Source organism: Plasmodium gonderi (genome assembly GCF_002157705.1).
Source record: "Plasmodium gonderi DNA, contig: Chr12, whole genome shotgun sequence".
Classification (NCBI taxonomy): Eukaryota; Apicomplexa; class Aconoidasida; order Haemosporida; family Plasmodiidae; genus Plasmodium; species Plasmodium gonderi.
Window position 1 is genome coordinate 2,260,048 of NW_021628937.1, and position 27,180 is coordinate 2,287,227.

At 29.9% G+C, this 27,180-nt stretch overlaps 7 protein-coding genes across 7 annotated transcripts; 5 read left to right on the forward strand and 2 right to left on the reverse strand.

Annotated features, from left to right (window-relative positions):
- Positions 1 to 204: 204 nt before the first annotated feature.
- PGO_124630 (thioredoxin-like protein) lies at positions 205 to 570 on the forward strand (the record flags this gene model as incomplete). The annotated part of the gene is made up of 1 exon (XM_028689253.1): positions 205 to 570. One exon carries the CDS (start codon positions 205 to 207, stop codon positions 568 to 570), a length of 366 nt encoding a protein of 121 aa, XP_028545054.1.
- Positions 571 to 1,248: 678 nt separating this feature from the next.
- On the reverse strand, positions 1,249 to 4,467 carry PGO_124640 (valine--tRNA ligase; the record flags this gene model as incomplete). The annotated part of the gene is made up of 1 exon (XM_028689254.1): positions 1,249 to 4,467. One exon carries the CDS (start codon positions 4,465 to 4,467, stop codon positions 1,249 to 1,251), a length of 3,219 nt encoding a protein of 1,072 aa, XP_028545055.1.
- Positions 4,468 to 5,987: 1,520 nt separating this feature from the next.
- PGO_124650 (hypothetical protein) lies at positions 5,988 to 13,169 on the reverse strand (the record flags this gene model as incomplete). Its single annotated transcript, XM_028689255.1, has 1 exon — positions 5,988 to 13,169. One exon carries the CDS (start codon positions 13,167 to 13,169, stop codon positions 5,988 to 5,990), a length of 7,182 nt encoding a protein of 2,393 aa, XP_028545056.1.
- Positions 13,170 to 14,407: 1,238 nt separating this feature from the next.
- PGO_124660 (hypothetical protein) lies at positions 14,408 to 15,575 on the forward strand (the record flags this gene model as incomplete). Its single annotated transcript, XM_028689256.1, has 4 exons — positions 14,408 to 14,530; positions 14,833 to 14,937; positions 15,216 to 15,246; positions 15,433 to 15,575. 4 exons carry the CDS (start codon positions 14,408 to 14,410, stop codon positions 15,573 to 15,575), a joined length of 402 nt encoding a protein of 133 aa, XP_028545057.1.
- A 1,327-nt stretch (positions 15,576 to 16,902) lies between these two features.
- PGO_124670 (splicing factor 3B subunit 2) lies at positions 16,903 to 19,464 on the forward strand (the record flags this gene model as incomplete). Its single annotated transcript, XM_028689257.1, has 3 exons — positions 16,903 to 16,992; positions 17,187 to 17,304; positions 17,612 to 19,464. The coding sequence occupies 3 exons, from the start codon at positions 16,903 to 16,905 to the stop codon at positions 19,462 to 19,464; spliced, it is 2,061 nt and encodes a 686-aa protein (XP_028545058.1).
- A 986-nt stretch (positions 19,465 to 20,450) lies between these two features.
- Positions 20,451 to 22,068, forward strand: PGO_124680 (meiotic nuclear division protein 1; the record flags this gene model as incomplete). The annotated part of the gene is made up of 7 exons (XM_028689258.1): positions 20,451 to 20,589; positions 20,842 to 20,911; positions 21,145 to 21,198; positions 21,325 to 21,409; positions 21,496 to 21,647; positions 21,830 to 21,916; positions 22,041 to 22,068. The coding sequence occupies 7 exons, from the start codon at positions 20,451 to 20,453 to the stop codon at positions 22,066 to 22,068; spliced, it is 615 nt and encodes a 204-aa protein (XP_028545059.1).
- Positions 22,069 to 24,107: 2,039 nt separating this feature from the next.
- Positions 24,108 to 26,221, forward strand: PGO_124690 (phosphatidylinositol-4-phosphate 5-kinase; the record flags this gene model as incomplete). The annotated part of the gene is made up of 4 exons (XM_028689259.1): positions 24,108 to 24,458; positions 24,851 to 25,469; positions 25,787 to 25,923; positions 26,174 to 26,221. 4 exons carry the CDS (start codon positions 24,108 to 24,110, stop codon positions 26,219 to 26,221), a joined length of 1,155 nt encoding a protein of 384 aa, XP_028545060.1.
- Positions 26,222 to 27,180: the final 959 nt, after the last annotated feature.

The window sequence follows — 27,180 nt, forward strand, 5'->3', positions numbered from 1 at the left end:
TTTTTTTTTCCCCTTCTCGTGCTGCATATTAATTATCCATATACAACACTGTGTCGTGGCAGAAACCTTTCCAACATCACTAACCCATTTTAAATTAATACGCATTTATTTATGCCTCCAGGCAAAAAAAGACTGACAGAGAGGAGAAACTCCTTTTTCCATCTCTGAATTCACTCATTTGTTTATTGTGTATGTGTGTGCAAAATGAAAAGGGCTGAAGAGAAAGTATACCAGGAAATATGTAACGAAGAGGAGTATAAAAAGTTATTTGAAAAAAAAAATGACATTCTGTATATCATAGATGTTTATACACAATGGTGCGGGCCATGTGTTTTCACTTTTGAAATAATAAACAAAATTTACAAAACCAATTTTGCTTTTTCAGAAGGTGTAAAAATATTAGCTGTGTGTGCACAAACCATTTCATCATTAAAAAATTATGACAATAATTCGAAGCCTTTTTACATAATACTAAAAAATGGGGAAATTATTCGACAAATTCAGGGATGTAACACGCCCCATATTTTCTCATTGATTGATGAACATTTGACAAATGTCAAAATGAATTGAGGATTTATTATTTTATTTTTTTTGGTGGAAAATATATTAGGGGAGAAGTTATGTAAAAGCAAAGAAACCTTTGGGATGAATTACCGTATGTTCAAAAAAAAAAAAAAAAACTCTAATGGGAGTATAAGACAGAAATGAAACAAGAGCATCACACAAAAATATCAAACATTTCAGCAATATTGTAACACTATAAACAAAGATAAGAAATTATCATATATTTTGAAAATATTTCAAAGGTTGAAATTTTTATAAAACTATCCATTGTATGATTAGTACGTTTATTTTTTTTTTTTTTTTTTCCATACACCATGAAAATTTACATCTTTTACATTTGGATTTGTTATAAGGTACATATTTCTCCATGTCTAAGAACAGGCATGGTTTATATATAGAGAACATGATATACATGTCCTATGCATATACGCATGTTCAGGTATCGAAAGCAAATTATTTCTTTTTCGTGTATCCACCAAGAACATCCCTTTTGTGTGATATACGGGGATATATATACATAGTTAACTTATAAAATAAACTTCAATAAATTGCATTAAACTTTATTAAACTTTATTAAACTTTATTAAGCTTTATTAAACTTTATTAATTTTCATCAATTTTTTTTTTTTTTTTTTTTTAATTGTGAAATTTCTCCACTTCTCTTCCCCTCTTTACTGTTTGCACTCATGAATTTTGTAAGCATTCATTTATTTCGGCAATAATGTTTGATACGGCCAATATTTGTGCGTTTAACTGCTCAATTTTTTCCGAGTACAAACTTCTCACCTGTTCTGGTACTTTTTGTTCATAATTTGGATCATTGATTTTTTTTAAATATGAATCTAAGGAACCTTGGAGCTTTTTATTTTTATTTAACATATTATTTAGTAACGGTTTCAGATATTCTTCAGTCGACTGAACATAGATAATAAACTGGTTGGAAATAATGTCTTTTAGACATTTTTTTATTTGCATTTTCTCTTCATCTTGTAGTTCCTCCACATTGTACTTGGTAATGTTTAATGCGGATAATTTTGCTAACGTTTGGATTTTACTTTTTACTTTTATGATAAAATTTTCATCTTCCTTATTTTTTGCAGCAATATAACAATTGAGTTTTATTTTCGGAGGAATTTCAAGGTTTGAAATAAAAGATCTAAAATGTTTAACAATGCTCATAAATTTGTTCATTTCTGAATTTATTTCTTCATTATTCCACGATTCTACATATTCTGGGTATGGGGCTATGGATATGGAGTCATATTTATATTTTTCAGATGTAATTTTAGTATACAGCTCTTCCGTTATGAAGGGAGAAATTGGATGTAAAAGTCTTAGACCATAATCTAAACATGCGTGTAATGTTTTATTTGGAGCACATTCAATTTCATTTATCTTATGATTTGAATCATTGTTGGTATTCCTATAATGGCTATCATTCTCAGATTCTAACATATCTTCCCTTTTTTCTTGATTATTTGGAAATTCTTTTTTTGCCGATTCAGCGGATTCTTCTGTATGCAGACGAGCCTTGATAAGTTCAAGATAAACATCACACAAATCATAAAGCCAAAAGTTGTAAGAAGCAAATGCTACCTCTGAAAAATTATAAGTATCAAAACTTTCATTTGCAAGTGTTATATAAATATTTAATCGATGCAATATCCATTTGTCTTCCCACTCAAGTGACTTAACATGTTCCGGTTGGTAAAGTAAGATATTATAATTATCATAATTATCAGGCAAAGTTTTTAAAAAGAATTTTACAGCATTCCATAATTTATTACAAAAGTGTCTATATCCAATAATTCTATTAATATCTAAGTTTACATTTCTTCCTTGTTTTAGATATGTTAAGAGACCAAATCTTAAGGCATCTGTGCCACATTCTGGTATTCCCTTAGGGAATTCTTTTTTCTGTAATTCTAATGCCCGTTTGATTTCTTTTTCTGGTAAATTTCCTTCATATAATTTCTGATGTAATCCTTCTAAGCTAATTCCATCAATGATGTCTAACGGATCAACTACATTACCTTTACTTTTACTCATTTTTTCTCCCTTCGAATCTCTAATCATAGAATGCAAATAGATAGTGTTAAATGGAAGCTTCTTCATTAAATGTATTGAAACCATTACCATTCTAGCGACCCAAAAAAATAAAATATCTTGACCTGTTTCTAGGACAGTATTTGGAAAAAAATGTTCCAAATCTTGTGTTTTTTCTGGCCATCCTAAAGAACTAAATGGAACTAAAGAAGAAGAAAACCATGTATCTAGTACATCCTCATCTTGTACTAAATTAAATTCAATATTTTCTCCAATTAACTTCTTGGCCTTTTCCATGCACTCATCGTAGGATCTTCCAACAACCCACTCTTCTTGGTTTTCCTCGAAAATAGTATCTATCTTGTCCTCTTCTCTATCTTTAGATTTTTCACTGGTTGTTCCTCCAACTCCTGTTTCTTTCTTTCTGATAATTTTATAAGCAGGGATTCTATGACCCCACCATAGCTGCCTTGATATGCACCAATCACGTACATTTTGTAACCAATAAAACCAGGTATTAACATGTTGGGAAGGGATGATTAAAAGTTCCTTACTGTTTACATAATGAATGGCTTGTTCAGCCAATTCACTACAGTTTAAATACCATTGTGGTATAAGCATATACTCAATAATATCATTGGTTCTTGAACATAATGGAAGAGACATAGAATTTGGTATTTTATCTGATAATAAATTTAATTTTTTTAATTCTTCTTGAATTTTAAATCTACATTCAAATCTATGTAAACCTTCAAATAATTTCCCCCCATTTTTATTAATATGTCCATCTAATGTAAATATATTAATATAATTTAAATTGTGTCTTTTCATCATTTCATAATCATTTTTATCATGTGCTGGAGTTATTTTCACAGCACCAGTACCGTAATCCATATCCACAAAATTATCCGCAATGATAATTAATTTTCTCTCAGGAATGAAAGGATGAATTATTTCTTTCCCTACTAAGTGTTTGTATCTTTTATCATCTGGATGAACGGCCACAGCAACATCTCCCAGCATCGTTTCAATACGTGTTGTTGCAATTTCTATTTTTTCTTCATTATCTTTTATTTGGTAAAAAAATTTATATAGTACGCCAACTTCTACTAAATGATTAAAAGAAGGAATTTTAATTTTGGTAGGTTTTTTTATTTCTTCAACATTTACCTCAATATCTGATAATGCTGTTTTTAAATGAGGGCACCATGCAACTAATCTATTATCTCTATAAATTAATCCACTTTCATAAAATTTAATAAAAGCTTCTTTAACTGCAATTGACAATTTTTCATTCATAGTAAAATATTCTCGTGACCAATCAACAGATGCACCAATTCTTCTAATTTGATTATTAATTTTATTTCCATGTAGATCTTTCCATTCATATATTTTCTTTACGAATTCCTCTCTTTCATAATCTTGTCTTATTTTTTGTTCTTTTTTAAATAACATTTTCTCAACAACAGTTTGAGTTGCTATACCTGCATGGTCTGTTCCCGGTATGTATAAAGTTAAATAATTTTTCATTCTTTTATATCGAACTAGAGAATCTTGAATTGCTATTGTTAGTGTGTGACCAATATGCAACGTTCCAGTAACATTCGGTGGTGGTAATACAATAACAAATTTTTTGCTATTTTCTTTACAGCTCAATAATTCTTTTTTTGGTTTAAAATAATCATTCTTTTCCCAAAAGGTGTACCATTTGGACTCTACTTCTTTAGGATCGTATGCATCCTTCATACTTTTCAAATTTTCCTTAATATTTTTAATTTCCATTATGTTTATCTTTCTATATATGCGTCCTTTATTTTGACAATAATGACCAATTTGTGTTGGAACTATTTTGTTCATCCAAGTAAAAAGGATGCTAGGCTCAGGTGAAATGAACTTTTATTCAATGGGGGAAAGCGGTGAGAGAGCAATGGGGAAGAGAGAAAAAAAAGGCAGCTTTAATTTAACAAAAAAGATGGCCTTATTTAATATACATTATTTCTCATTTTATACACAAGCATATACGTGCTTGCATTAGAAGGGGTGCCTTCTGCTTATACCACACAACATGTGATCAATTTTGTGGGGAATCTCTCACCCAAGTGTGGGTTGAGCATATTTATGTATGTTTTATACATGCTGTATATTTCTTCCCCTTATGGGAGAAAACCTAAAATGTTTGTTGCATGCACTGTTTTGAAAAGTTTTTGCCTCAAAGAGACTTAACTCCCAAATGTTTTTCCGCGTCAGCTGAAAAATTCAAAAAATTATTTACTAGCTTTTTTGTCGCAAAATATAAGAAGATTTTTTCAGATGGGCACAAACCATGCGTTAAAAATGAATTCGACAAGAAGTCTGTTTAAAAAAAAAAAAAAAAAAAAAAAAAAAAAAAAAAAAAAAAACATATAACATGTAACATGTAACATATAACATATGACATATAACATATAACATATAACAGAATATAGTGGCAACATATATACAGCAGTGACAATAAAACGTAAGTTATTTGTATACCCAAAGGGACCTACATTTTTTGAGATTGTAAAACTTTTTTTTTTTTTTTTTTTTCCTTTTTTTGAACATACTTCTTGCCGCTGCACGCAGAGTTGTTTTTATTTTGTCGGCTTTATAGAAGAATGAAAAAATGAATAGACGAAAAAATGAAAAAGCAAAAAAACGAAAAAGCAAAAAAACGAAAAAGCAAAAAAACGAAAAAGCAATAAAACGAAAAAACGAAAAAAAGTGTGAATTCACTATAGCTACTCATGAGTATTTGCTACCTAGCCCCATTCCCCCTGAACGTGTTATTTTTCAACACTTATTTTTTACACATATTAATTTTGAAAAGGCTCACATATCTGTACCTCTATCAAAAGTCGTAGTAATATCTGAATTTACATTTCATAGATAATCTATTTTTCTCAAAATGCTTGCTGCGTCCGTGGGAAAAGTTCTCTTATTTGCTAGGTGCAGTTTTCATAGCATAATTTTTATTTTTTCTTCCAGTGAGCATTCTCCTTTCCCTCACAGCCATTTGCAGGAGAAGTGAAACTACTTTTCTTTACATATAACAGATACCTCTGTTTTGGTGCATGTTTAAATTTGTCCTCTAACTATGTTTTACACAATTTTTTTTTTGTGAGTACAACGTGTATGCATGTTAGTGTGTGTGGGGAGGTATGCCCATTAAACATGAGACCTTGTCATCATAGCTATTCTTTCTATCCCCATTTCATCTATTTTTTTTTTTTTTTTTTTCGTGCAGTAAGAAGTACCCTTTTTGTCGAACAGACTATTGGACATTTCAATTTTGAAATTATTTGTTGTTTCTAATGTTTTCATGTATTATAGAGAGATTTCTCACCAATCGAAGGCCACTAGCATAGCCTTTTAGTTTCCATGTGAATTATTCTACTGGTGGTGAGTTCTTTATCAGTGAATGATATATTACTATGCTGGTTAGGATTTTGAAAAATAAGTTTTTCCGTTCCATTCAACAAATTTTTATTAAAAATCTGGTAATTTTTTTTCTCCCAACTGTCATTTTTAGCATTAATGTCATTTTTAATATTAATATCATTTTTAGCATTAATGCCATTTTTAACATTAATGTCATTTTTAGCATTAATTCCATTTTTAACATTAATGCCATTTTTAGCATTAATGCCATTTTTAACATTAATGCCATTTTTTATGTCTATTTCATTAGTTATTGCATTGTTTAAAGATAGATCAATCGAGTTAGAAAAAATATCCCTTACGGGATGACAGAGGGGCATTTTATTTACTGAATTATTTATATTTAGCATGTTTAAATTATTGGATATACCTATAGGATTTATAACATTCTCATTATTCACTTCTGAAATAGATAAGATATTATGAGTTTTTAGAAATTGTGGTTTTACTGTCCTACCATTTTGATAATTTACATTACTGATCATTTCACATTGTTCTTTTTTTGTATACATTTGCAGGAAAGATTCATTTGTTTTATTAAAAGGTTGTTTCTGGTTTTCATTGTTCTGTGGAATCATGGAAATTGTCTTATAACGGGTTCTATTATTATGTACCTTTTCAGGGAGTACATTACAGTGATAGCTGTATTCTTCATCTATACTATTACATGCACGATTTACACTTTTACAATTTGGACTTGATACAGGACTCATAGAAATAGTGCACATTTGATTACCATTTTGATCAGTTGGAAAATTGCAACTAACGCTAGGTTCGTCTAAAAGGGTAACACAAGAATGGTTCTTTTTCTCCAAATTATCACCCTTTTGGAATTTTTTCTTTTTATTTGAATTTTTAATTTTTTTAGTATTCATTAAATACCTACTTCTCATTTCCTTGAGAGCTTTGATGGTTACTTTTATGCCACTTTTTTTCAACATGGAAATCCATTCTTTTTTATATCCATTTCGTTCACAAGCCAATAGACAATGTTTTTCAGCAACATTCCATACACCTAAAATATGTGCAGCTCTATATAAATCTTTTATTTTCATATCACCAAAAGTTGATCTAGATGTTGGAAATAAATTATTTGATGATAAAAGCTCATCACACATTTTAACATTTGTCATCCTTTTTTGATGTAGCGCTTTTCGTAATATTGACCTTCCATGTGTCCCTATTGGAATATCAAAACCTGGATACCACTCTATCAAATAGTTGGTTTGCGATTCTTTTGTAATGGGTTCATTTGTCGCGTTCTTTGTTATTTTATTAGTAGGTGATGTTCTACTAGAAATGTTAGGCAATTCGACACTAGAAGAAGAAGGTCTATCATCAACATTTTTTGTCGATTTACAATTGTACAAAAATTTCCAAGAATCTTCAGTTTTTTCTGCAGGATTGGAAATTTCTAGCTTCTTTCCTCTGCTTGTAGGAACCAAATTATTCTTATCATATTTCGAATTTACGTTAAAAAAATCCTTTGTAAAAGATAGCATGTTCGTTAAATTACCCTTTTGCATGTTTCTTTTTAAAAAATTGTTATTTTCGTTATTTACCTGCATTTCTTTGTCTATAGTAATATTATCCCTATTCTCTTCTAATTTTAGCTTCTCTTCTATGTTGTAATTTCCACTAAAAGTTGTATTTTTTATTTCAACATTTTTTGAAAAATTCGTATCCCAGTATTTCTCATGAGTTATTCCATCTGGAATGGAACTGCATTTTTTTATAACTTGTGCAGAATTTTTATTGACTAATAAATTATCCCTATAAATGGTAGCACCATCATCTTGGATTTGTTCTGCTTGTGTCGTACTACCCATTTCATTGCTCTCCCTCATTATCTGATTTTTTTTTTCATTTTTTATATGATCCCATGTTGAGGGTAGTTTTTTCATTTTGTTACCTTCATCAAATTCGCTAGTTGGCATTTGTTCAATCTGTACATAATCATTAACAGTGGGAGTTCTACATATTTTAATTTTCCCAGATGATCTTTTTTCCATTTCAAAATTGATTGTCTTCTCCAAGGTAATCAAATTAGCGTCCGCATTGAAGTGATCCCCAGTGTTGTCAATCCTATTATTCTGATCTTTTAAAACTTCTTTTTCTTCCATATATCGGATATCATTGGAAGAATCGTTACATAAATTGAGCTTTTTCTGTTTTATGTAATTCTCAAAAATGGATTCCTTGTATCTGTTTTTTCCACAGTCATTATTACCTCTATTTTCATTGATCCCATTTTTTAACTTTTCATTTTGGCTGTTTACAATTCTTTCATCCTCCCAGTGTGTCCTCCTCTTATTATTCTTGTCGAGATATGGAAAATAAATACATCTCTTTCTTGAGGAGCAGTATTCTCTCACAATGTTATAGGAATTACTTAAAATTCCGTTTCCATTAATGCAAAGTTCTTTATGATCAATTGAGTGTATTTTATTTCGGTTTTTTTTTAAATTGGTTTTACAACTTAGAGGGACAACAGAATTAATAACTTGGTTTCTGTAATACCCCAGTTCGGTGATTGCTAAGTGTCTTATTTCATAATTCACATTGTGATCACAATTATTATTTTCAGTTGAAGATTTTAAATTTGTGTGTTCAGATATGGTAGATTTTTTTTCTGCCCATTTAGAGGTACCGTCATCATGACACAATTCCTGGTTAAAACAATTCCACGTTAAATTATTTTCTGAAATATGTTCATATTTTATGTTAATCTTTTCTACATTAATGAAACGATTGTTTTTTCTATTATTATTGCTATTGTTATTATTGCCACTATTGCTACTATTATTATTGTCACTATTGCTACTATTATTATTGTCACTATTGCTACTATTATTATTGCCACAATTGCTACCATTATGATTGTTATTATTTATATATATTTTGTAGCAAACATTTTTAGTCCCCTCATCCTGTATCAAGTTGTTCTGAATGGAAAATTTGTAATTTATCTTCTCTTTTCCATTCATATAGTTGGGAAACTTTATTTTTTCTTCCTTGACAAGCGGACTATTCTTATAAATACAATCCCTTTTTAGATAATTTTCCCTTCTTTGTGTATTTTTTTGTTCATTTTTATTTATTCTATGTATACAAGTGAATAATGTGCTATTATTTTCGCAGTTATTATCATTTTCTATTGTATCACTTTTATAAAACATGAAAAGTTCCGTGTTCTTTGGGTTGTTGTCACTTAAAACGAACTTATTAGTGGTTGGAGGAAAAGGAGAAGACAAAGGATAAGGTGATACTACACATCTAATTATTTTGTTTCCATCTGGTAATGTGCTACCATCCGGTGTAGGATATGCTTGACTTTGTTTTTTCCAAATGGTTGTTTCTGCACTGTTCGTAATTGTCACCTCATTTTTGTCGACCAACCCTTCGGTATAAATACTATTCAGGTTTGTCTTTCTTTCATTTTTGCTGCTCCAATTGATTTCATTTTTGCTATTACAAGTTCTGCTGTTCCCATTCTCCATCGGGGGAGTCCTTTCCACAAGAAATGGGTGTGGAAAATCTTCCTTCAAATGACAATCAACATTTATATAGTTCCGACTCGAGTGATCATCAGATGAACAGCTCACTGTGAGCTTTTTTCCATATTTACTCACACATTTTGAACCTTTAACATTATCATCAGTAGAAAACAGTAACGTGGTGGTAGATTCCCCATGCGATTGCATAAAGGAGGGAAAGCTTCTGATCTTCATGTTGTCGTATTTATTTGTATCAACTAATGAGGCAGTATTAATAGGTGAATATTTCCTACTGCTTAAATTGAATTTTTTATGTAGAAAGGAAGTTGTGTAACTCCTCTTTGGCATATTTCCACTAAGGGGTATTATTCGATCTTCACGTTTTCTGTGAGATTCATTTGTGAATATCAGTTTGTGAAAAGGTATACTTACTGATGTACACATGCTGTCATTATTTGAAGAAAATCTATTTAGTTCTTTTTTTTTACCATCTTTATATTTCACACAGTTGTGATTTCTTTGGTCCATCATTGAAAATTCTTTTGGGGAATTTTCATAGTTGTCTTTCCAATTTTTGCATAAATTGTTTTCATATTCTTTATACTTTTTATCTGTTAAGATATATATTTCATGTTGCTTATTCTTTTCCATTTTCTCTTTAACATATTTGTTTTCCCAAAATGGCCTTCTTTTGCACCAATAAATTTTCGGTTTTCGTGCTAATTTTTTATTGTTGCATTGCATAGTTTCTAAAACCATGGGATCTACTTCTTTTCTATTTATTTCTTTTCTATTTTTTTCTTTTCTTTTTTTTTGGATTTTGTATGAATATTTTATCTTGTCAGAATAATTAGTTGTTTTTTTTTTTTCCATGGGGTAATTTCTCTCGTATCTGTAATTCCTCATTTTGTTGATATCATCACTGAATGATCTATGTACGAGAGAAAAAAACTCATTACAGTTGCGTGGAAAATGTGTTTTGGTCATACGGATTTGTTTTGGATATTGTGCACATCCCTTATGAGGTGATATTAGAGCGTTATATTTGCAGCTCTCCACCTTATCATTATCACCTGAAGTTCTCATGGTTATGCCACTAGTGAAATTGTACATATTGTTGTTGTGATTACCACCTAGTTTGGCTCTACTCTCCTTTTCACAATCTGAGTTATCACAACATGACATATCTTCGTTATATATATTTTCTTTATCAGTTTCTGCATTTAAACTCTTAGAATGACTATTTTCATTTTTTTTACAACACTGTGATTGGTAGACTATTCCCATTTCTCCATATTCCTGAATCTTCTCAGACTGTACCACATTCATCATATCGAAATGGAACCATTCATCTGTGTTATCATTCATATGACATTTATTTAATTTCTCTACATTTGACTCATCGTATATTTTTTTGAATTCTTCTGATGAAATCGAACCGTACTTATGATTATCGTTATAAATATCATCAGTAGGGCTAATTTCAGATTTAGATGTGCTTGTGCACGTAGTACTACTTGTAGTATAAAATGTATTATCATTCGAATTCTTTTTTTTCGCATAATCAGAATATTCTGAATTGCACTTTTTTAATTTTGAGATGAACATATCGTTTTTCCTATTCCTTTCTCCATAGTTTCTTTCATTATGTTTTACCACTATATCAGACGTTACATCATTGTCACTGAAGAATGTCTTCTCTATCTCTATAGAAGAGAAAAATGTATTCTTCCAATTGTCCATTTCATGAGAGATGTTTTTTCCTATATTCTCATTTTCCATCCGTTTTACCTTGTTCAAATCGTCACTTTTATTGTTGCAAATTTGGGTTCTTCTATGCCACATCTCAGGTTTCTCTCCCTTCACATTATTATGAATTTTTTGTAATCTTTTCATTCCTTCTGGATTTGTATTACATGTACTGATACTATTTCTATGAGTGCTAGTACTGCTCTTTTCTTTTTTCTCAGATATATCATCTGCTTGGTTATCCCTTTTGCAAGCGGTGATATGTTTCTCTTCGTTTTTAAAAAATTTACCAAAATCATCAGAAGTAATAAATCGAAGGGGTTCCAAATTTATATTGCACTCTGGATTATTTGCTTCTCCATCACTAGAAAAATTCCATTTAGTATATCCTCCTTTTCTAATAGTAATAATATGCTGTGGTTTTATTGTTCCCTCTTTCTTATTCATACAGCAATCGTGTACATGTCCATTTTGGTAATTCAAAAGTGTGTATCCTTTGTAGGGGATATTATATTTGACCTTACTTAAATTAGCAACGGGTTGATGGTTTTTATTTTGAGTACCATTATTTCCTGTTCCTCCTGATTGTGCACATTTAGGAGAAAACCGTTTGAAAATATTTTTTTCAATTTTGTCATTTTTTTCGTTTGTAAGATTGGTTACGTTGGTGGTACCCTGGGATAAAGGGAGCCTGCCTATCATTTCACATTTACACTTTTCATTTATCGCTTGAGCGTCACTGTCATTACAATCACATATTGTTTCACTTTGATAGTTTCTCCCGTTTTCCAACTTTTTAGCAAAGTATTCATTAGGTCTAGCATTTCGACGCTGTAATTTTTTCATCTTAAAATCTGAACAAGTTTTGTTATTTGATCGGATTGTATTTAAGCAGTTTATTTTATTTTTGTATTTCTCTTTCATCTTTTTTCGCATTATTTTGTAAAATTCTATATCGTCACAAGACACTATTTGAATCCTTTTTTTATATTGAGTTAAATTTGTGTACGATTGAATATCTTCCGATTTTGTTGATTTATCGTCACCCTCCTTTTCTTCATATTCATTTTGTTTTTTTCGAAAAATGGAAAGCCTGTTAAACCTTTTCGGCTCATTTAAGGATATAAAAATGTCTCTTCCAATGCTTTTACAATTACTAAAATGCAAGTTTATTTTTTTTAGAAATTTCCTTTTTTCATCACTTGATATTTTATCACATCTTTGTAGAAATATCATTTGATTTTTCTTCTTTTTATTCTGATGATTCATAACATCAGTGGAGTTATGTTCCTTGAATTTTCGTGTCGTTATATTATTTTTCCCCTCCCTCGGATTTATATCTAATATATTAAAATATTTACACAAGACATTTTTAGATTTTACAGGTAGGAAATTTTCACCTCTTTTATATTTCTTGCCTATATCACCATTTTTGTGCAAATTAGTAAACTCAACTTTTCTACGAGTACTAAGATTATGTGTGTATTGGTCAACTGAGTCTAAATGTTTTTTTATTATTCTTTTAAAAAGTTCGTTTTGGCTTTTGTCACTTTTTTCTCTTTTCGAAAAATGTTTTCTTTTAATTTTTTTAAAATTTGGTAATTTGGAAATATGGCTAAATGCAGACAAATTTGGAAAATTTAGAAATGCACCAAAGTAGTGTTTTGCATCAAAACATTCATTAGACACATTTGAAAAATCGTTCATATGATCATAATATTCACTACAAAAAAAAGAATTTTTATTATCATAATAAACAAATTTATGAAAATGTTCCATTTCTTTTTTAATATCCCCATTATATATCTTGTTTGTACATTCAATATCACGATAATTCTGACATGTCTTTTGCATACTTAAGCTTTTTTCATTTAATTTATTTTCTATTTGTATTTTATGACATTTTTTAAAATCGAAGTAGTGCGGTTTTACTGATTTCATATAATTTTGTTCTTTTTTATCATAACATTCTGAGTAATATGTATCCGTTGAGAGAGTCTCATTTAGGAAGGAAGATATTATTGCATAGAACGATGTTTGCATTTAATTTTTTTTTCTTTTTTAGCTTTTGGTTTAAGACCATAAAGGGGTCGAAAAAAATTTCGCATGAACATTCATACGGTCAGTTTGCGAGCATGCTGCTCTTAACCATTTTTAATTATCTTTCTCAAGAAAGATAAAAAGTTGAAAGTAGCTGTTAAATTAGGTGCAAATGTTGTAATTCTAAAATGTACGTAAATTTCACAATCAATAAACGAAGCGATGTGACTTAAGTAGGTATGAATATATATATATATATATATATGTATATTATTTCTAAAAGTTGGGAATTATATAGAATATTTTCTCTTGAGTTAATGGAAAAAAAAAAAAAAAAAAAAAAAAAAAAAACAAGTAAATGTAAATAACACAATTTGTAATATTTTTCCTTAAATCGCATTCTAAAGAAGTTATTTTTAAAAAATTACGAAATGTGAATAAATTTATAAAATTTGGAAATTACCTTTAACATAGAAAACATGTCTACAGTTAAACGTGACGTTTTTTCTTTTCCAATATGATTAGGTAAACAATACCAACATATTCACACATAATTACATTTTAGTGTACATACACAAACGAATAGATAGGAAAAGCTAAAAATAAAAAAGCATAATGAAACATGTTTACAGGATGAACAGCGCTGTTCCTAGGTGAATGTGCATCTCATCATTTCTTTTCGAATATTACACACCTGTGAAAATGTAAACATATGCTCATGCTTATTTATGTACATAGGTTATATTAGGGTGCTTCCAATATGAAACAACAATTTTTTCTGCATACTGTGTGTTCCTAAATTGAGCTTTTTTTTTTTTTTTTTTTTTGAGGGGTTTTCCTCTTTTAGTTAATAAAGTATTTTTTTCAATGTTTTCAATGTGTAACTTTTTTATTGATGTAATTAACACATAATCATTATTTTATTTATCTTCGTTTTGCCTTATTTTATTAATTTTAATTTTAAACATTTTCTTCTTAGTAATTTGTCTGACTTTTCCCTCATTTGTGTACTTGCGTATTAGGTTTTATAAAAAAAAAAAAAAAAAAAAAAAATGAACAAGCAAAAATTCCTTTTTCTGCTTTCGCTAGTTACATTAATCTGGAAATTTGCAGACATAAAATGCATAGACCCTAATAGGCCTTTTTCTGAAAGATCAAGTTTTGCCCAAACCAAAGTACAAAATATATTTTTTTTATATACCCGACTAGGTTGTTACATTTTTTGAAGTTTTCACTTTTGATGTTAGAACTGTATGATGCTTGCACTTGGAAATGCATATTTTTTGTGTATTTTTTTCGAACAGGGGCACTTTTATCTTCTCTTATTATGCACCCTTTTACTTATAATTTAGGGGACACAAGCAGAAAAAAAAAAAAAAATACTCTTTATTTTTGAATAACATAGAAAAAATTATAAATATCGCATTTGAATTTATAAGCAAATTTTTATTTTTGCAATTGCTTTTTTCTACATTAGGCCCAAAATAAGGAAAAAAATATGCCTGATTTGTTCAGTTTATTTTCCACAAAGGAGAAATCGGCACAACCAATGTTTAACTTTTTTTTAGAAGAAAATAGAAACGTTAACCAAAAAAAAAAAAAAAAAAAAAAAATTAAAACAATAATAAAAAGAACTACCATGATTGCACATTTGAGTTATTATTCTGTAAGAGTTTTGTACACATTTTGTCTGATACTTTGACTATATTTTTATTAACAATGTTTAAAGGGAAAAAAATTGCTATACAGTATTTTTCCATGTGTGTAAATAAAAAATTTGTCGTTATTTTGGGTTTATTTTTCTTTAACTGCTATTCTATTAACATCTTTTTTTTTTTTTTATAATTTTCTATATTTCAGTTATGGATGCATCGAACAAAGAATAATGAAAGTATGATAAATAGATAACACCTTTGAAAATCCTTAAAATGAAGGCTAAAAAATGTTGAAATGATTTAGAGTGAGGAGATAATTCACCCCTCCATGCGATTGCAAGTGCATGCATAAAAAAACTTTCATATATATATGTGTTACAAGAATGTGGTTATATGTACTACATGCTCATTTACATTTTCAGTGAAGAGAAACATGAGAAGACGCTTTGCTGACTTTCTAGAACTAAGACAGAATGACATTTCACGGTTTCACGAATTAATGGTGATACAAAATGAACAAATAAATGTAATCAAAAATGTCTTGTTATCCTTTGAGGGAATTTAAAGAATTGGAAAAAATAAAAAAATAGTTGTCATCATATAAATGTCAACTAGCTATTTGTGCATTTCTTTTTTTTCTTTTTATAAATGCTTTCTTCTAGTTGTTCACCCTTTAAGTTATGAGCTCTTTTAATGATATTTTTTTCTTATTTGTTATTAAGCAAATAGCTAAGTTTAACTTTATATGTATATATTTTTGGGGATAGTAAAATAAAATTGCCTTTTAAAGCAAAAGCATTACACATTGGAATGTTATGTTATAAGCACATATTTGTAGGAATATACACATATATATATATATATATATATATATATGTGTATATTTTCCCAAAGTTCATCCCTTTTCATGCTTTTTCTTTAAGTGTTTATTATGATCAAATAGACGAGGGATATATATAAAATTATTTAGTTGTTTTTATTCTGCTGTCACAGTTTGGAGGACGTGTCGAATGCAGAGCATTACAACTTGGGAAAAAGTCAACATTTTTTTTTTTTTTTTTTTAAATTTGCGAGATTTTAAAGTTATCGTCGCATGGAAGTGTATGCTTGCTCCACTAACGGAGAAAAAATAACAAAATAAACAAAATAAATGTAAAAAAAGGGAAAATAAACATGATTTAGTAGTTCTTATTCCCCGATTTGTTCACAATACAAAACCTCTTACCAGGGTGCTGAGTATTGAAGCAGGGGAAACATATTAAGAATGAGAAAAAAAAATAAAATAAAATCGGCAAAAATGTAAAAAATCTAAAAGTCAAAAATGCAAAAAAGCAAGGCCACAAGGAAATATACATGATGATGCGTTATAGCCATAAAAAACATATAAGGAAAAAAATTGTACGCACAACGTGCGCTGATGGAGACCACGAAAATACATATGCGATATATACCTATATCTGTACATACATATACCTCTCTCTTTTTCCTTCTAACATTTATTTTATATTTTTTAGCTAATGAGAAATGTACAAAGTAATGAGTTTAATAAAAAGTGGTTCTTTTTTTTTTTTTTTTTAAAGTGCAATTATGTTTAGTGAATAACGTGCAAAATATATATTATTTTTTTTTTTTTTTTTTTTTTTTTTTTTTTTTTTTGTTCAAAATAAAGTCCGTTTTTTTATATTTTAATGATTTTATGAGATCGCGCTGGAAACGTGGTTAATTGATACCTAAATTGATTTTATTCAACAATTGCGTTTTTTTCTCGTGAGCATATAAGGGGGCGAAAGGGTAAAAAATGCAATTTTAGGAAAGTCATAAAATCAAAGCGAAGGAGCGAAAAGTGGGAAGGGAAAATTTAGCTAAACAAAAGTCGCATAACTTGAAAAATCATGGCTGTGGCAGATCTAATTGACATTAAAAAATTAAAAGAGCTACGGAGGAGTAACCCAACCAAGGCAAAAAACCTTATAAAAAAAATAGTATGTATAAAAAGAGAAAAATTAAGTACACACATAATATGTAAAACCATTTTTGGCATCACGTGTTATGAACAAATATAGAATCGCTTCTGCTTACATGATGTATATCTGCATTTATGCACACACACATATATATATGTGCATATAACCCATGGGTGATTCTACATATGTTTCGCATTTTTTCCTCCATGTAGAAAAAGAGAAATGCCAAGAAGGAGAAGAAGGAGAAGAAAAACGATACGTCGAATGGTGTGAATAAAGACATATTGAGGAATTATCAATATGAACCATACGTGGAGTACGTAGAAGAAGGTGGGGATGCGAGAAAACATGGAGTGTTCAGAAAATAATTTTTTGTATTCATAAGGATATATCCCATGTAGATGTACATGTGGATATTCTGCTTGTCAATCTACGTGTCGATATTCTCCATGTAGAACAACTACATGTCTATATGCCCGTTGCGTATGTGCATTGGAGCATGTCCCCCGTGTATAAATGTATTAGTACTCTGTGTAATTACATGGGAGAAGGGATGTGTTGTTACACAAACATACAACATTATTAGTGTGTTCATGTAGTTACGTGGATTTTTCTTCATCTTTCACCCACACCTTAGACATCGAGGAAGAAATTTTCAAAAATTTTCAAGATGTATACATAAAATTCAAAGGGAATAAGGATGGGTATGTAGACCCTGAAGATCACACTGATTATGAAAAAAAGAAAAAGAATTTAGATGATATCTCATCAGAAGATGATGAGAAAGAGGAAGATGATGAAGATGCAGAAGAGGAGGCAGGAACAATGAAAAATAAAGAACCCATTTCAAAAAAAGCATTGAAATTGTTAAATAGACCTTCAGTTATGAAGTTAAAAGAATTTGCTAAAAAACCAGAACTTGTAGAAATATGGGACACAACAGCTAGCGATCCCTTTTTTTTTGTATGGTTAAAATGTTTAAAAGATTCAGTACCAGTACCACAGCAATGGTGCCAGAAAAGAAAATATATGCATGGAAAAAGAGGAACTGAAAAAATTCCATATAAATTGCCACCATATATTGAAGATACGAAAATTAGTGAAATAAGACAAGCTATAAAAGAAAAAGAAGAACAAAAGTCGCTAAAACAAAAAATGCGAGATAGAGTAAGGCCAAAATTACATACCATGGATATAGACTATCAAACACTTCATGATGCATTCTTTAAATATGCAACAAAACCAAAATTAGTAAAATTTGCAGATCTTTATTATGAAGGAAAAGAATTTGAGTTAAAAACAAAAAAGTTTCGTCCAGGTGTTATTTCAGAAAAATTAAGAAAAGCCTTAAATATCGATCCCAATGAACCACTCCCTTGGTTGTTTAATATGCAGAAATATGGATTACCTCCTTCCTTTCCTTATTTGAATATCCCAGGTTTGAATGAACTTACACAGGATAAATCTGGATCAGGTAAAACCATTGGCATGAGTGCTAATGAAAACACCACTGGAGTAGGAAGTGCACACATGGGTGCCAACACTCAGGGGGATACAAATACCCAGAGTAATTCTATCTGTCAAGGTGCAGCAAACATTCAAAGTAGTATAAATAAAGATCAAGAAGGAGGAGCAAAACCACGATACGATAATGTTGACGAGTCAGGAAATATTGTTTATGGAAATTTTGTATCGCAACATACTAGCGAAAATAGCAGTAAGTTTCCGGATGATTTTTTATGGGGAGAAATTGATGAAAATTATGAAAATTCAGAAGAGGGAGAAGAGGAAGTAGAAGAAGGAAATGAATACATAGACGATGGTAACAAAGAGGAGAAAAAGAAAAGTCAATCAAAAGAACAGAAAGAGAAAAGTGATGCTATATATTCAGAAAATGTAAATATACACTTAAATGAAAATATCAATGAAGATATGTTAAAAAATAATTTTAATAGTGGTATATACAGTGTTGCAACGAATACTAAAATAAATGGGTCCTACACACCTTTTATGGAAAGTGGTGCAACATCTGTAGATTTAACTTCCTTTATATCAGGATATGAAACCCCCAAATATGTTTATAATAATAATTATATGAATCCATCAAACATTAAGCCATACACAGTATTACAAAAAGAACAAGTACCCATTTCACAAAATAATTTATTTTCTTCAAATGTCAAATACAAAATAAATTCATCCATTTCTATGATGAGTAAGGCATCTAACGTTTCAGAAGCTGGAGGAGGAGGCATTACACCATTCAGTAATATCGGAATATCAACTCCATATGTACAGAGTGAAACTGGGAAGAAACTCCAAATCAATCCTCCATCTACGAATATTGAAGATATCAAAAAAGAGTTAAGCAAATATGAAGAAATATCCAACAAGGCAAAACTTGTGTCAGCACAGGTGGATCCACCTAAAAAAGTGAAAAATGAGGAGATAAAGAAGAAAAAGAAAAAAAAAAAATATTTCAAGTTTTAATCACATGTGCATTGAATCTCCTCATCCAAGAATGTACATTGAGACGTATTTCGAATTATTCATTTGTATGTGTGTTCCCTGCACATGCGTACAACCAGGCAGTCCAAAGTTGGACCCACATGCAAGTGCACATTCACATTTATATATATTTTTTTTTTTTTTTTTTTTTTTTTTTTTTTTTTTTTTGTTGTTGTTGCTATTGCTGTTGCATAGATATAAGCAATTTCAAATTTCAGCGTGTGTAAATGTTGTTCACAAATATGAATTTATTTTTTTTTACTTTTTTAAAACGTGTTGAATAAGCCGCTGCAGCATTTACCACACTAGTAGTGCACATTTTTAAATCGCTACATATGTATATATATATATGTATTTACATTTAAATCTGTTTTGTGCTTGTATCGCTCTTTTTTTTTCTTCTTTTTTTTTTTCAAGCATCGTTTTAGCGTGCATGTAACTTTGTAGAAGGAAAATAAAATTCTTGATTTTTTTCCACGTGACTTTGACTTCACCACGATTATTATACATAGACAAAAAAAAAAAAAAAAAAAAAAAAATTGCAAAGCTTTTAATTGAATTCGCACCCGCAAATTGGCAACATCATTTTTTATGTACTCATATTATGGGGTTGGGTACATAAATAAGTAAGAAATTGTATTCAGTTAGGGGGATAGATAGTGAGAAATAGGTGGTGACACTTAAGCAGGGGTACTGAAGGTTTATGAGGTGCATATGGTTACCTATGTGTGTACATACATACAAACAAACACACACACACACACGCAGAAATGAACCAAGCGATGACAAAGGATTTACTTTATTAGCTTGACCTATGCATGTGTACGGACAAATTCAGAATAAACTTACAGATCTAAATTAAAAAAAGTAGGAGAAAAAAAAAAAAAAAAGTTCACTTTAAAATAGTGTCCCAATTAAGTATCCTACATTTCAAAAACAACCCATTTGCTAAGCACACTTTAGAGATAATGAAAAAAAAAGGAAAAAGTAACGACGAAAAAAAATTAATCCTGTATGACATCCTGTTGGAGAGTGAATCCTTTTTTATTTTAAGGGAGTTGGAGACTCTGGGTCAAAAGAAAGGAATCCGCTCTATGTTCGTAAAGGGTTAACATTCATGTGAATATTTTATTATTACTACTGCTATTACTACTGTTATTACTATTAGTATTACTATTATTATTATTATTTTTTTTTTTTTACATATACTTAACCAAATGAAGTGGAAAAAAAAAAAAAAAAAAAAATATATATATATATATATATATATATCAGCTTTTCTTAAATCATCATATCGTCCATTTTAAAAACATTTCTATGTACATACATGTCCACTGGAACTATTGTTAACCAAATTAGACTTGCTGCAACAGTTAGTGGATGATAATAAAGTGAGGTCAGAGAAAGTCGGTTCACAGAATATTTACTGGTATGTGCACGTGTGCATGTTACTGTGCCTAGCAGCTTACTGTGACGATACCACTTTTCATTATCTCCCCAATTTTTCCCATACACACGATTTATCCCTACTGTATTTTCTTCTCCTGCATCGTCATCCTTGTCTAAGCCCACATCAAGTACTTCACCATACGTGTCTAAACCCATGTCTAACACTGTTTCTTAATTATTTCCCCCTCCCCATTTCTACTGCTCCTTTTTAAGGGTGCTGAAAACGGAAGAGTCATCAATCTTACAGAATTCGTTCCAAGAGATAAAGTACCCCTAACCAATTCTATAATAAGAAAGATGACATATCTTAATATACAGCGTTCATAACTTACACCTCATGCACAACCTGCACATGGATGTATATAAAACATGTTACATTTCTTTCTTTGTAAGAGAAGAAAAGGGGGAATACGAGGATAATGTAAAAAGGGAAAAGGAAGGATATGAAGAATTGACTAACTCATTAAACATTTCACAGGTAATAATAACTGTGATTCTTCTTCTTTCTTTTTTTATTCATAGTTCTTTACACACATACACACATATATATAACTTTACAAATAGGATGACTTGCGAAGTAAACTAGAAGAAGTAAAAACGTTAATAAATGAGTTGGGAAAAAAAAAAAATGAATTGGGAAATATAAAAAAGATGGATATAAAACAAATAGAAAAGATGAAAATGCAAAATGAATGTGCTGTTGAGTCTATAGAAAGGTTCGAAATTCCTGTCACGTTGCTATGATGTCCTACGTGTGCCTATGCTCGCGGAGTCATGTATGTGAAGGTGTATATGTATATATATATATATATATATATCAGCGCTTGGATATTATTCTACCCATTACCATGGAGAAACAATTTTTTTTTTTTTTTTTTTTTAATTTCGAACTTAAAAGATGGAACAACAATATATTTTTGGTAAAACAGTGGATTCAAGATAGAACAGATAAACCTTCAGACACAGTTGATAGATTATTGGGAATGTAATTTCAATTTATAGAACAAAAAAAAAAAAAAAAAAAAAACAAGCAGATTTAACTGCAAATTTGTTACGTATACCTGTGTATACATATCCACATGGGTTATTTCATTTAATTTTATTTTTAGCAAAGATATATTTCACAAATGGAACTGAAATAATGTAACACACAACCTGTCTCTCTACGTTCCGCAAGTTAACATCTTGAGTGCGAGAGAAGAGTTATACGTATCTGAATGGATGCTTAAATATGTACCAAAAAAAATTTACTATTACATGTAAGTAAATGCAATAAAATTAATTTTATGAAACATTTAAAATTAAGCATGTTTTCTTTGAGCAATTACTAGCATTCATGATGACGATATTCCTAAGGTTTTAATTGATCATTTTGACAGGTGTAAAATTTTGATGCTGTTTTTTTTTTTTTTATAGAACTGATGTGTATAAAAATGCGATATGCGTACACAAGCAATTTCAAATTTTAAGTTGGATTCCTATGCGTGTATATATATATATGTGTACGTTTATTTATGTATGTTTGGTAGTAGTTACGCATTATTACTTCTGTTTACGTGTGTGTAAATTTTTGTACTTTTGAACATACTCCAATGGCAACAAACACCCAGACCATATCCCCACATGAAGCTTTGGCTCATTTGTGTTTATACACACATGTGCACACGTAACAATCGTATGTATATGCTTCATTCCGCATTAGCAGGCGCTAGTACAAAAAAAAGTGAAATAGAAAAATGGTTGCCTTTATTTCCCTGTGTAAAATCCAAAGAGATTGATTAAATTGCAACAAGCTATCCATAAAATGAAAAAAAAAAAAAAAAAAAGGAACAATTCCCATATGTGCGCTATTTTTCGCGCATATATATAATTTTTTTTGTCTTTTCAATGAATTTTACAACAACAGAAATGTTTTATGCTTGTTTGGCTCATGTTCGTTTTGTTCATGTTTGTTTGGCTCATGTTCGTTTTGTTCATGTTTGTTTTGTTCATGCCTGTTTTGTTTATGTTTGTTTTGTTTAAGTTTGTTTTGTCCATGTATGTTTTGTTTATATTTGTTTTGTCCATGTATGTTTTGTTTATATTTGTTTTGTCCATGTATGTTTTGTTTATATTTGTTTTGTTCATGTATGTTTTGTTTATGTTTGTTTTGTTCATGCTTGTTTTCATGTTAACTTTTTAATTTTTTTTTTTTTTGTTTAAAACTTTTGCAGGTTCACTTGGTATAGGAAAGGTGTGAGCAGGAGATAAAAAAAAAAAAAAAAAAAAAAAAAAAAAAAAAAATAAAAAAAAAAAAAAAAAAAAAAAAAAAAAAAAAAAAAAACAAAAATCATACATTTTTGTTTTTTTTTTTTTTTTTTTTTTTTTTTTTTTTTTTTTTTTTTTTTTTATGTTTTTTTTTATTTTTACTTTTTTATTTTTTTTTTTTTTGTTTAAAACTTTTGCAGGTTCACTTGGTATAGGAAAGGTGTGAGCAGGAGATAAAAAAAAAAAAAAAAAAAAAAAAAAAAAAAAGGGTTTTGAAGTGTTGCTAAAAGTCGTGTAAAAACTTTGCACGCTCATGTACCCCAATGTTCATACTTGCAAACTTTTATTTCGTAATTTACAATCCTCTAATTCCACAATTTGTTCCCTCATGATGTTGTAATATAAAGAGAGGAACGTACGCAATTACGCACGAATCTCATACGCGTGTTACATAGGGTTTACATCTTTACATTTGTATATATGTGTATATATATGCATATGTATATCTTTTTTTTTTTTTTTTTTTTTCCCTCTTTTGATACCAATTTTGATGCGTCAAGGGCCGCATTTTTCTAACGCAAAATAGAACAACATTTGTACTCCTTTTCAACATTTTCCCTTGCCAAAAAAATTAAAAATATATTGTGTGTAATAAGGGAATATGCATATATGTACCTATATGGATGCAATATTGAAACATAGGGATTCTTCCCTTCTTTTTGTTTATTTTGTTAACTAAGTTGTGCACACCCTTTATACATATATATATACAGCTAAACATAAGCTGCAGTATGTGGATGTACACATGCCCTTCTAGGACGTCTGTACATACGAATAATTTTTTTTTTTTTAAATTTTTGATTAAATTTGTTTCCATTTCCACACACAAATTTATGTAACTTTTTCTTTTTTTTGTTCCCTTTAAAAAAATGAGGTGTTGCACTAAGAACGCAGTAAATGTAGAAAGTCCTAAAAAAATAGTAATTGAAGAAACAGAGGATTGCACAAATGAAGAAGTAAATGTAGAAAATCCTAAAAAAGTAGTAATTGAAGAAACAGAGGATTGCACAAATGAAGAAGTAAATGTAGAAAATCCTAAAAAAATAGTAGTTGAAGAAACAGAGGATGGCACAAATGAAGAAGTAAATGTAGAAAATCCTAAAAAAATAGTAGTTGAAGAAACAGAGGATTGCACAAAAGAAGAAGTAAAACCTAATTCTGATCTTCCAACAGTTTCTATTACCCTGAGCGATGGCTCTGTTTACACAGGAACCGTAAAGGTATTTGAGAGTCCAACATTCCTTGTATGATCACACGAATTTTCAAGAATAAAGAATATTGTATACACACGCACACAAACACACACAAACACACACAAACACACACAAACACACACAAACACACACAAACACACACAAACACACACAAACACACACAAACACACACACACGAAATTGCGTGACACTCCACAATTGTTCCTTCTTATACACACGACTTGGGTTTTTCATTTCGAGTGGAATTTGTGTATATATGAGTTCTCGTGTATGTGTCGCTTTCATTTCTTATCCATTTGCTTGTATATTTTGCATTTGCTTTTGTTTATTTTGTTCTCATGATTTTCTCACTTTCCTCGCACACCCCTCTTCCATGATCACCACTGAAACATTCATAGGACAAACGCGTACACGGAAGGGGCATTTTAAAGTATGCAACTGGAGAAGAATATGATGGGGAATTTGTTGATGGAAAAAGGCAAGGGAAAGGGAAATGGAGTGACAAAGAAAATAATTCATATGAAGGATATTGGGAGAATGATAGAAGGCATGGACATGGAATTTACAAAACAGCAGATGGTTTTACTTTTGAAGGAGATTTTAATAATAATAAAAGAGAAGGAAAAGGAACGATTATAACTCCAGTAAATACAAAATATACATGTACATTTCAAGATGATGTTGAAGTAGGAGAGGCTGAATTTTTTTTCGCAAATGGTGATCATGCCATTGGACATATTAAAGATGGTTCTTTAAGTGAAAATGGAAGATATGAATTTAAAAATGGCGATATTTATGTCGGGAGTTTTGAAAAAGGATTATTTCATGGTGAAGGTTACTATAAATGGAACAACCATACTTCTTATGCAGCTTATGAAGGAAATTATTTTGAGGGAAAAAAACATGGAAACGGTCGGCTCATTAATCGAGATGGGCGTATATTGTGTGGCGAATTCAAAAATAATAATATGAATGGAGAGTTCTTAGAAATTAGTCCTCAAGGAAACCAAACGAAAGGTATAGAATATGCGACTCTTCGAACACTTGGAAGCGTGAATGCCAAACATGGGGTTTTTAGTATTACCATTGTGCTCCTTTTCATAACAGTTGTAACGCCTTTTCGTTTTGGTTTTGTTCTTCATTTTATTCTTCATTTTGTTTTCATTTTGTTCTTCATTTTGTTCTTCATTTTGTTCTTCATTTTGTTCTTCATTTTGTTCTTCATTTTGTTCTTCATTTTCGCTTTACTTCCCCTTCTCTCATTAATTTCCTTTTCCTTTTAATTCAACCCCATTTTATGATCATATTTACCACCATCTCCCCACCTTCTACAGTTCTGTACGACCATGGATATTTTATCAAGATCCTTGACGTTATTGAAGAAAAAATAGATGTAGAAGAATTCATCAAGGAAACTGTCATTCATACAACCATTTTCTCTGATCCCCATATGTACAAGAAATTGTATGAGGTATGTGGCCCTCGTGTGTGAGGGGGAAGAAGCTACTTCGAACAGTTGTATATAATGTCACTTTGATCTGCGTAAAATTGTCCCTTTTCACAGTTGCAATTATGCACACATACATACATATATATGCAAATACATAAAGACACAGCACAGTGCTCATATCTCCCACATGGGAATACTGTTATAACACTTGTGCACTAATTTTTCGCAAAATTTTCGAACATTTTCCCTCTTCCCTTTTTCGTTTTTTCAGATCAAGAAAAAAGAGAGACCTCAATTTCGCCTTAACCTGAAAAAGTGACACTTAACGAGTTAAGTTGTTAAGATGGAATTGTAAGCATAGCAAAGTAAGAGAATAAACAAAATTCTCCCTTTTTCTTTTTTGGTCCTTTTCAGCCTCGTTTTTGCTGCTTCAATGATTTTTACGTTTTTTCAACCCTTTTCAGTTTTGTTTTTGTACAAATAATTTATACGTCTTTTCGATCATTTTCAGTTTTGTTTTTGTACAAATAATTTATACGTCTTTTCGATCATTTTCAGTTTTGTTTTTGCCCTAACGCGACTTCCAACTTTTTTCGTTTTTTTTTTTTTTTTTTTTTTTTTTTTTCCCCTTTTTAAGCAAAATATAAGATTTTCTAATTTTATTTCCACGTTTGTCCCTATTTTTCAACCCATATAAACTACACTTGTCATTGATTTCTGCCTTACGTCAGTCGATAAAAATAAAAAGCTTTATCCTTTACCGAAATATAAAATGGTAGTAAATTAATGGCATAAATTTGATAAGATTTTTTTTTTTTTAAATCTCTTTCAATTGATAAAAAAAATATGTTATTTCATAAAGTTCCTTTTTTAGGTGTGTTTTTTAAATAAAAAAAAATGTTCTCATACGATGTAAATGCTCATATCTACATATTTATATATGTAACACATGCATATGCACAACTTATACTCATAGAGGTCTACATATCATACATCCATTTAAAATACAGGAAATGAAGAAAAAGAGGTTAAATATATATTTACGTACACAGTCCATTAAATGAGAAGGAGAGGCCCTGGTGGGATATACTGATTGACGAATATGTTCTAAACAATATATATTTGAGGGTTTTTGATTGTAAGTTCAAGTTGAATATACACATATTCACGTGAGATGGTTTATTTTTTTTACATTTCTATAATTATATATTCCTCCCCCCACCAATGGTTGTTACGTGCGTCCATTTATAGATTTTTCTTCTTCTTCTACTTACAACA